The sequence below is a fragment of the Vitis riparia genome, chromosome 9 (genome assembly GCF_004353265.1).
Source record: "Vitis riparia cultivar Riparia Gloire de Montpellier isolate 1030 chromosome 9, EGFV_Vit.rip_1.0, whole genome shotgun sequence".
NCBI classification, from domain to species: Eukaryota; Viridiplantae; Streptophyta; class Magnoliopsida; order Vitales; family Vitaceae; genus Vitis; species Vitis riparia.
The window spans coordinates 12,660,863-12,672,246 of NC_048439.1; the positions used below are offsets into that span (position 1 = coordinate 12,660,863).

At 32.7% G+C, this 11,384-nt stretch overlaps 2 protein-coding genes across 2 annotated transcripts; one reads left to right on the forward strand and one right to left on the reverse strand.

The window, feature by feature from the left end:
- The first annotated feature begins 403 nt into the window (after positions 1 to 403).
- LOC117922658 (amino acid transporter AVT1I-like) lies at positions 404 to 3,222 on the forward strand. The gene is made up of 5 exons (XM_034840831.1): positions 404 to 562; positions 904 to 985; positions 1,745 to 1,838; positions 1,952 to 2,559; positions 2,651 to 3,222. The coding sequence occupies exons 2-5, from the start codon at positions 938 to 940 to the stop codon at positions 3,167 to 3,169; spliced, it is 1,269 nt and encodes a 422-aa protein (XP_034696722.1). The 5' UTR covers positions 404 to 562; positions 904 to 937; the 3' UTR covers positions 3,170 to 3,222.
- Positions 3,223 to 5,624: 2,402 nt separating this feature from the next.
- LOC117922735 (40S ribosomal protein S12-like) lies at positions 5,625 to 9,554 on the reverse strand. Its single transcript, XM_034840944.1, has 5 exons — positions 9,486 to 9,554; positions 8,178 to 8,216; positions 7,120 to 7,414; positions 6,003 to 6,068; positions 5,625 to 5,910 (listed from the first exon to the last, which is right to left on the reverse strand). Exons 2-5 carry the CDS (start codon positions 8,183 to 8,185, stop codon positions 5,851 to 5,853), a joined length of 429 nt encoding a protein of 142 aa, XP_034696835.1. The 5' UTR covers positions 8,186 to 8,216; positions 9,486 to 9,554; the 3' UTR covers positions 5,625 to 5,850.
- Positions 9,555 to 11,384: the final 1,830 nt, after the last annotated feature.

An 11,384-nucleotide genomic window follows, 5' to 3' on the forward strand; every position in this document is an offset into this window, starting at 1 on the left:
CCGTGAATCCAAACTCGCAAAAAGCGTGTTGGATTCAGGCCGTGTTTTCTAATCATGTCAAACTTTGTCACCCTCATACTTAATTATATTTAATTAATTAAAAGTTCTATTAAAATACTAATGAATAAAAATTAAAAATACAAATCTAAAAATATTGATTTTAAAAAATTACTACTTCGTAACTACGTCTCATGGAATATCACAAATACTTCTTTCTATAGAAAGAAAAAAAAAATTAAATTTTAGAAAATAATACATAGAAATTCCTCCATAAATAATCTCGCAGATTCTTCAATTTCTTCTCATGAATAATGCATGTGACACATATTATATATAGGTGATTTTGAGGTTGGAATATAGAATTAATTTTCTTTGAGAACAAACAAACCAAATCCCGAAGAACTTGATAGAATTCAGTGGGGATTATTTAGATGTCAAACAACTATTTTGCATAATCCCAGAGAGAAAAATTGAAAATTTCACCATTTTTAAGAGAGAGGAGAGAGTGTGTGGTGATTGATTTGTGATGGAGGCCCATTAAGAAACACACACTGTCACCCAGGTCTGTCAACATTCTTTCATTTCTTGCTCTTTTTCATTCACATTTACATTTGTTTGTTTCCTGAGAAAATATTGGAAAAGAAAAAAGAATTTCATAATCTCGAGTCTTGTGTCCTTGAATGATCAATCAGTGTTAAATGGTTTCTTCTTCTCCTCCATGCAATAGGGATTACGTTCACCGATCGAAATATATTTGGATTTTGTTTGGATCTCAGAAGATCTATGAAAAAAAAAAAAAATTAGATTAAAACATTTTTTTTTCTTAATGTTCTTTTTCTTTCCATGCATTCTTGATATCCAAACATCTCTTAAATATTGTCCTCACTAATTGACTAAAATTAGGTTGAAGAGCAGCGCAGTTCATTGGAAGGGTAGCATGGAAAACCAAAGTTTTCTGAATACTCCATTGATTCATACCCCTCATGTGAGTATAATACCCTCATTCCCATCCTTCCTAATTTTCTTTACAAATCTATCTTCAAATGAAAGAAATTGAAAAAAAAAAGGAATATTAATGCAATACTTCTTAAATTTTTTTTTCTCTTGAAATGTTTGAGCTTCATTATATTTAAGAGATTTTGGAATCCTTCACTTTTTTTCCCTTTTCTTGATATTTTGGGTTGTTTGGTTTGAAAGAGTTTAAAGGAAAATGTGGGAGAGAAAACGAAGAAGAAAAGCAAAAGTAAAGAAAAAAGTGAGGAAAAATAAATAAAAAATTTTAAATTAATAAATTATTTTTATACACTACTTTAAACTTATTTTCACTTATTTAACACTTCCATATAAAGATTAAATAATTAAAAAATATCTCAATTTTTTAATAATTTGAATTATATTTCGCCTATAGAAAAACCAAATATAAGAAAGTCATTTTCCTTATCATTATTTTTTTTACCTTAATGACATAACTTTAGTGATGCAAGTGAAGGGTGAATGTTATTAAAGCGCTCTTTTCCAAAATGATTTTTGGAAGAATCATTTACAATTGCCAAACAAGGAAGCGATTTCGAGCACTTATGAATGAATCACTTCTAACTCTTTCAAGATCACTTCCAAACGGGCTCTTACTAGTTTAATGAAAATGAAATTTTGGGCTAGGTAGAATGGCTTTGAAACTTACATCCTTCCCAGAAGTAGAAGATTTTGTTGTTAATTGATGATCCAAAGTTATTTCCCTTCTCAGTTGAAAACAGATGTAGAATCAAGACTCCAGTGCACTGACACCACTGGAACAGGCTTCATTAGATCTTGCTACATTGCAATCAGTGCCTTCCTAGGTACAAATATTCCTTAATTTACTTCCAAAATCTCCTTCAAATCTTGTTCAATTCTTTAATGTACTGTTTGTAAATAAATCTTGATGCAGTTCTTTCTGTTTTGGTTACTTTAGGAATTGGAATTTTAACACTTCCCTACGCGGTTGCAAGGAGCGGATGGTTGGCTCTAATCCTACTTGCTATAACAGCTTATATGTCATTTTGCACTGCAATTTTGCTCAAGAGATGCATGCAGGCAGATCCATATATAAGAAGCTATCAGGACATAGCAGAGCTTGCTTTTGGCAAAGAATTTAGGCTGATAGTCCATGTTTTGATGAATATGGAGCTCTACCTTGTTGCTGTGGGGTTGTTGATCATTGAAGGGGACACTCTGCATAAGTTGTTTCCCAATTTTGTCGTAAACCTTGGGGGGTTAAGGCTTGGAGGGGAGCTGTTTTCTGTTGTGGTCACAGCTCTGGTGATTCTGCCTTCAGCCTTGTTGACCGACTTGGGAGTGTTGTCATATGTGTTTGCCATGGGGGCTGCTGCAATTATCATAATCGTCGTTTCGATTCTCTTCACTGGTGTGTCTGGGGGGGTTGGATTTGATGGCAAGAGCCAATTGCTGATCACGGGTGGTTTCCCTACTTCTATTGCCTTGTTTATAGCTTGCTTTGGTGGCCATCCAGTGATTCCTACTGTATACATATCTATGAAGAACAAACATCAGTTCACAATGGTAAATGATTGATGATAACTACGAAAAAAACCCGAAAAACTACCTATTAATCATACCATATTTGCCTAAATGTGTAATTGCCCTTCTGCAGGTGATGCTCATCAGCTTCCTTTTCAACAATGTCATATACATATCCATTGCTGTTGTTGGGTATCTCATGTATGGGAGTGATGTGCAATCACAGATAACTTTGAACCTTCCCACAAGGGAGTTGAGCTCAAAACTGGCAATATACACCACCTTAGCCATCCCAGTTTGCAGGTATGCCTTGGTAATGACTCCAGTGGCAAGCAGCATAGAAACCGGGCTGATGAACAAGAATGGAGACAAGAGATCGATCAGGCTCCTTACTCGCATCGCCTTACTGATCAGCGTGGCAGTTACAGCATGCATTTTCCCATATTTCGAGTCCCTGATGGCTGTAGTGGGATCCATTTGTGTAGTTCTGGCATCATTCTTGCTGCCCTGTTGCTGCTACTTGAAGATTTCTGGTACTTACAGGAAATGGAGCTATGAGTTGGTGGGCATAATTTGGATCATAATATTTGGGACGGTGGCTGGAGTTGTAGGGACTTACGCATCTATTAGTGATCTTGTTGGTAAGATGTGAGTGGGTTTGGATTTTGTAGTTGAGAGTAGTTGAGAGAATTGTAGATGAGGGAAGCCTAATATACCATACCATTATTCAATGAAAATGAAGTTTTTAGTATGACTTGCTTCTGCGTTTGTTGGTGATTTTAAGAAGTGTTTATAATATTTATAGTATTTGAAAATTTTATATTTCGAGTATTAGAAAAACTAGAAACACTTCCTACATTAATTTTCAAACACACTCTAATATATGTTTGATAATGATTCTAAAAAACACTTTTAGTTTAAAAAATATTTAAAAAATCACTTGTATTAGAAAATCAGTTGCACGTTTGATGAAAAAACACCTAATAGATGATTCGTTTAAAACACTTCCATTCAAAACACTTTGATTAGAAATATTGTCAAATGCCCTCTTAAAATACGTTTGACAGTGATTTTGTGAAATGTTTTTACCATTTTCTAACATTTGAAAATTTTTATTTTTCAACTATTAAAAATGTCAAAAACACTTTTCAGAATCATTGTCAAATGCACACTTACAGTCTATTTAATAGTGATTATAGAAAACATTTTTAACCTTTCTAGCATTTAAAATTTTGTATCATTCAAGTATTAAAAATGATATAAATATTTTCTAAAATCATTATCAAACCCGAGACAATATCACTTTTTTCACATAAAAATTGGATTTGGGATACTCTCTTGTACTCTTGTTAAACTCAATTTTTAAGTTTATGCCATGAAAACTCTGCTCAGGGGTTACATCCAATCTGTGACAAGGTTTGCAAATGAAATTTTTGGAAATAACTTTTATGGCATAGTTTTACAAGGCACAAAATGCCTTTAAGCTTTGCATATGAGTGAAGTCAAATGATAAGAGTACTAGATTCATATCAATTTCAATATTCACTTAAAAGTTTCAAAATAAAAGTGCTTAAACGGAAAAGTGAAATAGAGGAGAACCTACTTCCCAAAAGTGATATCTTTTACTAGCTATAGATTGATACCAGTGCTTTTAAAAACTACTTTTTAAAGTCATCTCTGACTAGCACTTTGGGTGCTTCCTTCCAACAAAAAAAACAAATTCATTTTCTGAGGTTAGACTACAATTTTAAAACCCACAACAACTAGGTCTCAATTGTCAATACATGTTCCTTATTAAAGAACAATTACTCTTCCTTTTTAAACATTTTTATTTTTAAAATTTATAATTATATACTAAATTTTAATTTTTTTGTTGAATGCTTATTTTAAATATATAAAATTTTAAAATTTTTATTGATCAAATAAAATTTTGAATCATATTTTATAAAATTGTTAAGCATCACAAGTTGAATTTCACTTCACTCAGACATGCTTTTTATTTCGCCTTTTATGCGTTGTGTGCACCTTCCACCTTTTAAAACCATGGGTAAAATATTACCAAAAATATTTAATTTGTTTATATGCAAATATTAAGAGGTTTTGTATAAGGAAAATTTTCTAATACACATGCTACTGATAGTAGTGCTATAAATTTGAAGTATTTTTCCTATAATCACTCTCAAACTTGACAAATAACAAACTCTCGAGTCTGGAAGCTATTCAAGGGCCTTGTTTGATGGGGAGCATATCACAACACTCTCATTGACTTTGTGACCATTTGGAAATTCGGATCTTGCCACCATATAGCCCACATGCTCAGTCAAATCTCACTCTCTTTACTTCATCTCAAAAATAGCTTCATCTCAAAAATAGTCTATCAAATCTCACTCTCTTTACTTCATCTCAAAAATAGTCTATGAAACAGGGGTTGCATACATCATGAGTTTAAAATTTCACCAGGTATCACTATTAATTTGAATCAAAATAACGGACCAATCCCAGACTTTCTCATGCTCATTCCACATCACAATATTTTAAATTTTTATCCGAAACTCCTCAACAATGGATTGTAGACAAAAAAAAAAATTATTTCAATAAACCATGCACCAATGAAACCTAACATTTGAATCGAAATGAAGGCAAGGGTTACATCTTACTTAGGATGAATCAATGGGTAACCCAATAAAACCATGATTAATGTTTTTAAATTCATTGAAGCATGAGACTAACCCAGAAGGAGCAAAATGAAAAAGGAGGTTGTAGAAGAAAAAGGAAAAATTCTTCCCTAATCAGTTAGGGCATGGTTAACAAAACTTAACAGGGGGGAAGTTCTACATTGGCTTACCACAAGCTTAAAAAACTTGTGACTCATTCCATGCTTTTTGTGAAAACAAGAAAAAACGGTGGGAAGTGGAATTAAAAATAATAATAATAATATTTAAAAAAAAAAAAAAAAAAAAAAAACCCCTCATCTGCTTGATGCCATGAGATCAAATCAAACAAAGACATCCCACTTCCCATTGCAAACTATTGCTTTAAGGTATTTAAGTGCCCTTTACATTTTGGGATTTATTTTACCCTGCTCCATTGAAGGGGCACACATCACCTGGGATTGTTGGTAAAAATTGGAAGATTCAACCAATAGTGTATATTAAAATGGAATTACTCCAACAATGCAAAATCAGGTCCATTCTAGTCATGTGAAACCCAAAAACAACAAATCAAAATCTTCCTAAGCCCATGCTCACTAAGGAAAAAATAAAAGGTTTCTACACATAAAAAAAAACCTCCGACACAGACCTCACTAAATCTAAGTTTGATTGCCCTACTCGCTTAGTGAGACTTCACCTGCTGCTGGACAACATTCATAGCTTCAGTTTCCTCCCCAAAGTCCTTAACGAAAACAAGCCCAAGGAAGCATGTCAACCCAAAAATCCCTCAAAAGTAAAATCACCTGGATCACTTGTGTGTGGAGTGTGTCATACCTTAACGACAACACAGGAGCAGCCCACCACTTTCCTGGCCTTCCCTTCGGAGTCAATCTTACATAACTGCATGGGGTAAAAAGTTTGAAAATAGTAAACATTACCAAATAAAATTTGCCAACTGAACCCACATTAACCAAGAACAAATTCGAGTAAAAAAGGGCATCATTGTTATCTATCAGAAATATCAAATATCAAAACACCAATTCCTCATAAAGCACAACATACAACAAGATTTGCTTGAACTTTAGAATACAAGGCATACATAACAAGAAAAAATAATAATATTTTCTAAATGATATTTCAGGTGGAGTTTTACAGATGAGAAAGAAGCCAAACTGAAATCGACAATATTCAACTTAACAAGATTGAAAGGAGAAAACGAGCACTTTGAATATCGCAACTAGCCATCTGGCTGGACAGTAGAACAGTCGAAATCTAGTGGTAACAGTTTGTTACCTTAGCAATTTTTCAAAGGTTAAAAAACCATATGAACTGGCTGGACAGTAGAACAGTCGAAATCTAGTGGTAACAGTTTGTTACCTTAGCAATTTTTCAAAGGTTAAAAAACCATATGAACCATTGATAACAAATTTATGAACCAAAGATATTTTTCCATTTCTTAGCATCCTTGCAATTTATTTTACTGCATTATATCATTGAGATTTTTATTGACTGCCCTTACTTCCCCTATTTTTACAAAAATTTTAGTTTAATTCAATATCTTCAGCAGTCTCAAAGCTGAAGGTTTCATGACATCCTATTCACCAATGTCATTTCTGGTTCAATCACAGTTCCTGACCTTGACAAAGCCAGGGAGATATGGATCAGTGAATCCAAATGCATCTGTGCCACATATGGTAATTCTATGCTTACAAACATTATTACCAACCTACTCAACTGAAGGCGCATGGGAAGAAACAAACTGCTCATTCATATTAAATTCCAGTCTACCAGTATTTTGGATAATGATAAAGAATCATGTAGAATGAATATGTGAAATAAAAGAAATAATCTACCACCAACCATCAAAATCCAAGGGTAAAACAATCTAAATAATAAAAATAAAAAATATATAAAATAAACTACCCTAAAGAAAAAATGTTTTTTCACTTACCCCAGCCCACTCGCCCAGCGTCTTAGCACTAGGAACAGTTATCAAGCTAACATTGTGATCAGCACAAAGTGCCTTCACCAGTTTAACATAGTCTGGTTGGTTGCAATCCTCTGCCAAAACACACAGATGAGCAGCATGTTTCTCAATCACCTTTGCACCTTCGTGAAGGCCTCGAGCAAGCCCACCATGAGCCAGTGATTTCCTCAACACAAGCTGCAAGGCTGTCATGAGGTCCATGGGCTCACCTAGAGCTGGAGCTGGAGCTGATGTTTCAACTGCAACAACAACCTCTTCACTGAAAATGAGACATAAAACAGAGATGAGTCAGAAACACCTTTCTTTACCAAACCAAGTCTGGGAGAGAGATTATATATATATATATAGAGAGAGAGAGAGAGAGAGAGAGTTAAGAGTATTCTAGGACAATGGACAACCACAAACTCATTCGTATTTCTTATAATATTTTGAAGAAACCATTTGGAAAAGGCATTAGAAGCGCTTCTCTCCCATGAAACAATGTAGGTAATAGCAGCTGTAGCATTAAAAATAATGTACAAAAAGCCTAACAAAGCTTATCAAGCTCATGACCAACATTATGAAAAAAATAGATAATGCATCAATTAGTGAATATCCCCCATTCGTATTGACTTCGGATCCCTACTTGGGATTGGTTCCAACGGTTTTGAAAGGAATCAAAATCAAGATATTCTTTAAACCCCAATGTCCCTTAGAAATAATGATGACCATCAAATCATTAATAGGCCACACTAAAAATATTGATTCTACTGTAAGAGTTCCACACGCATCTACAGCCTAGAAGGTGAAATCCTCTTCAAATAAGTTACAGCAGCAATCTTTATTATCTATTTTACAATAGGCTTCTCAAAAATAAAAACAAAAACTAGGCACCAATAAAGCTTATTGTTCAGCATCAAACTACCAATTTTGTCCACCCAAATTCAACAAATAATAGAATCATTTGACCGTGAAAAAAAAAAGGAAATGAAATAAAATAAAAAAAATATCAATAATTGAATTTAACAAGCAACTTGACATACCCAGACATTTTCTTGTGGATGTTCAAATCTACCTCCTTCCTGTTGAAAGAAACAGAAGGCAAAAGAACAAATCAGATGCCACAGAAGAACAGCTCAAACAATGACTTCCTGAGCTTTACACAAGGAAAAACAAACTTGCAGCATTCAGCATCATCTATTTCCTCTGTCTCAACAATTCATCCTCTATTCCGATTTTTAATAAAAATTAAAGTTGTGCTCTCAACCCATTGGATCAAGACGGCAACATAAGTTACATCAATCACATGAGACCCAATTTATATAGTTTGATTTAACAAAATATCCACAGTTTATAATATTATAAATATTTTTAATAGGTTTAAATTGTGACCTATATACCAGTCAGAAAATACTTCAAATACAATGACTTCAACGGCATCAACGACATGAGAAACATTAGTTCTAGGAATAGACTCTAGCATAGCTTATTCAGTAGTGGACAAAGAATTACACATTACTTTTATCCCAAAACTAGTGGACAAAGAATGCCGGTCCTATCAAGTAAGCAATAAAGAATAAGACCACAATGATCATAGATTCCAAATCCAATCCATAGAATCAACCAAACAGTAGAAATGGAATCACTACCTCAATTGTAGTTCCTAAATCTACCCAATAAACAAAACATGATAAAAAAAACCTTTAGCATTTTAACCACCTAATGCAACAAAATTCATGTTCATGAATGACTGATTAGTTGTTTAAAATTGATTTAAAATATTGCTCAACAATTTACATACCCCAACAGAAGAAGGAAAAAAAAAACAAACCCAATGGTGCTTTACTTGTGTAGATCCTAATCAACTCATAGGACATAATTATTTCAGTTATCTCTTTCGTTCAACATTCATCACTTAAGTTGTCTTAAAAAATTGAAACACACTTGCTTCAAAGAAAACAATAAATTACAGCACATAACATTGAAATCCACAAGATGTGTACATCAATTCCTTTTGGTTGTCGAGAAGAGAAAAAAAAAACATCTTTGTCAAATCTTCGAATTTTCGTGATTTGACAAAAGAGAAAAGTATAAATCTAATATAAAATCCAATTCATTAGAACTTAATCCGCTATTGAGCTCACTTTTCGCCCACTTTAAGGATTCGTATTTCACCTATTTCTTTAGGAACCAGAACAAAACAAAAATTAGATCCAAAAACTCCAATTTTTCAAAAAAAAATCTGGGTTTCTTCGATTGAACATAGGAAGTTAATATTTCAACACAAAGTACATGTAATATAAAACAAAAAAAAAAAAAACCAAAAACACAAAAACAAATGTTAAGAGAACCTTGTTTGATGAGGTTAACAGGAACCCTAGAGTGCTGTGGCTGCCGAGCAAATGAACTGAACCACAACGCTATGCGATGTTATAAAGGGAACGAAAGTAAGTAAACCTAAAACCCTAGCTTTGCTCCAATTTACTTATTTATCGTTTGGGCCTTCTAGCGTGGATTTGGGCTTTTGCAAGATGTGGGCCCAGGTAGCCCAGCAGTTTGAGGTCTAACTTGATGTCCAAAACAAATGTGAGGCCCCTACATAGTGACCCAATCATTAAAGCCCATGTTCAGTGGTATCGATTAGAATTTTCTTTTTATTTGAAAATTACTCTTAAATTAATGGATTGAAGTGACACTTTGTTTGGAAATGAGAAATAAAGTCATGATTTGTAATTAATATTTATCTAGAGAAACCCATGTTTTGTGGTAACAATGAAAATTTATTTATCTAGAAATGAATCTTGAATTAATGAACAAAATGAGAAAGGAAAAACTCAAATAGAAACTTATAAACTTTTCCATATGTATTTGTAGAGGCGTCCATGGCCGTGTCGGGCCGACATGGCCCAATGTTGAGTGGGTCATTATTGGCCAATGTGCTAGGCCAATATGACCCACTGAAAAATTTTGTTGGGATGGGTAGGCTCATGCAAACCAAATAAGTGGTTTGGCATGACCCATAAGCTCGTAGGTCAATCATGTCATGTTGTGTCGTGTCAGTAGCTCACTCACTTTGTTAAAAATTTTAGGTCATTTTGTTTTAATTTTTTCATTATTAAATAAAATTTATTTTTGTTACTTTAAACATTTCTAATAATTATACTTTTTATTTTTAATATTTATATTTATCAAATTTGTAATTATAAGATATACAAAATGTTAGTTTTTTGTTTTTAAAGACAGTAAAAAAAAATCATATTTGAATTTGGTTTTTTTTTATCAAAATAACAATAAATCTAAAATATTAGAATATAAAAGGAAATAAGGAAAAAAATAATATAAACATTTGATATAAAAAGTAAAAAATAAATATTGATTCACTATTTTACCCCCTCAAACCAATTATTCTATAATTATTGAGATGGTTATTATAAACATTTGACATATAATAAAAAAAAAACATAAAAATTAAAAAGTAATACTTGAACCGACGAACACAATGGCCGATATAATGACATGATGGGTCATCTCCTTAGACTCGACATGACCTACTTCTTTGGGTTGTGTCGGCCACTATCATATCGGTTCACCCTTTTGGTGTGTTAGGCCACAAGCCAAAATGGATGGCTCATGCCATTGGACACCTCTCTATGGCATATGCCCTTCTATTCACATGTTTTTTTTTTAATGAGATTATAATTTATAATTAATATATATTTAAAAGTATTTTTATTTGGTTTCCTCCAATATTTAAATAACATTATAACATGATATAACATTAATGAAAATAGAAACTCTTAAAGCTCCAATCTATACATTTTTAAAAAGTTTTTGGACACATCTATCCATATATAGATGCAAAATACATAAAAATGACATGATAGGATCATACCCTTTAGCAACTCATAATTATTTTATTGTAAGGTAGTCGATTCGGTGGTCAAAGTCAAATCATCTTGAGATATGTTCAAAATAAATCCAAATATACAATCTTTTCCTCCTGCTTAATTATTTTCGTCCATGGCTCAAATGCCCAAAGTCAAATAAACCTGTGATATGTGTCACAAAAGATTATAGTTTTCCTTCAAAAATAAGAGCACTTAAATGTGGGTTTAAGGGCTTTCCTTTAGTTCCAAAAAATCATTAGAAATTTTCAATAATTTTAATTATTTTAGCAAAAACCTTTAAAATTATTTTAAAATTTTCAATAATTTCTATTATAAAATTTTGACATTTCTCAATTGGAAGAG

Excerpts from the sequence above, each read along its gene's own strand:
- LOC117922658 (XM_034840831.1), top strand. The coding sequence starts at position 938 with ATGGAAAACCAAAGTTTTCTGAATACTCCATTGATTCATACCCCTCAT. Across the intron at positions 986-1,744 it reads CATTGATTCATACCCCTCAT|TTGAAAACAGATGTAGAATC; the intron begins GTGAGTATAATA and ends TTCCCTTCTCAG. Across the intron at positions 2,560-2,650 it reads ACAAACATCAGTTCACAATG|GTGATGCTCATCAGCTTCCT; the intron begins GTAAATGATTGA and ends GCCCTTCTGCAG.
- LOC117922735 (XM_034840944.1), bottom strand. Across the intron at positions 6,069-7,119 it reads CGCTGGGCGAGTGGGCTGGG|TTATGTAAGATTGACTCCGA; the intron begins GTAAGTGAAAAA and ends TACCCCATGCAG. Across the intron at positions 5,911-6,002 it reads GCTCCTGTGTTGTCGTTAAG|GACTTTGGGGAGGAAACTGA; the intron begins GTATGACACACT and ends GTTTTCGTTAAG.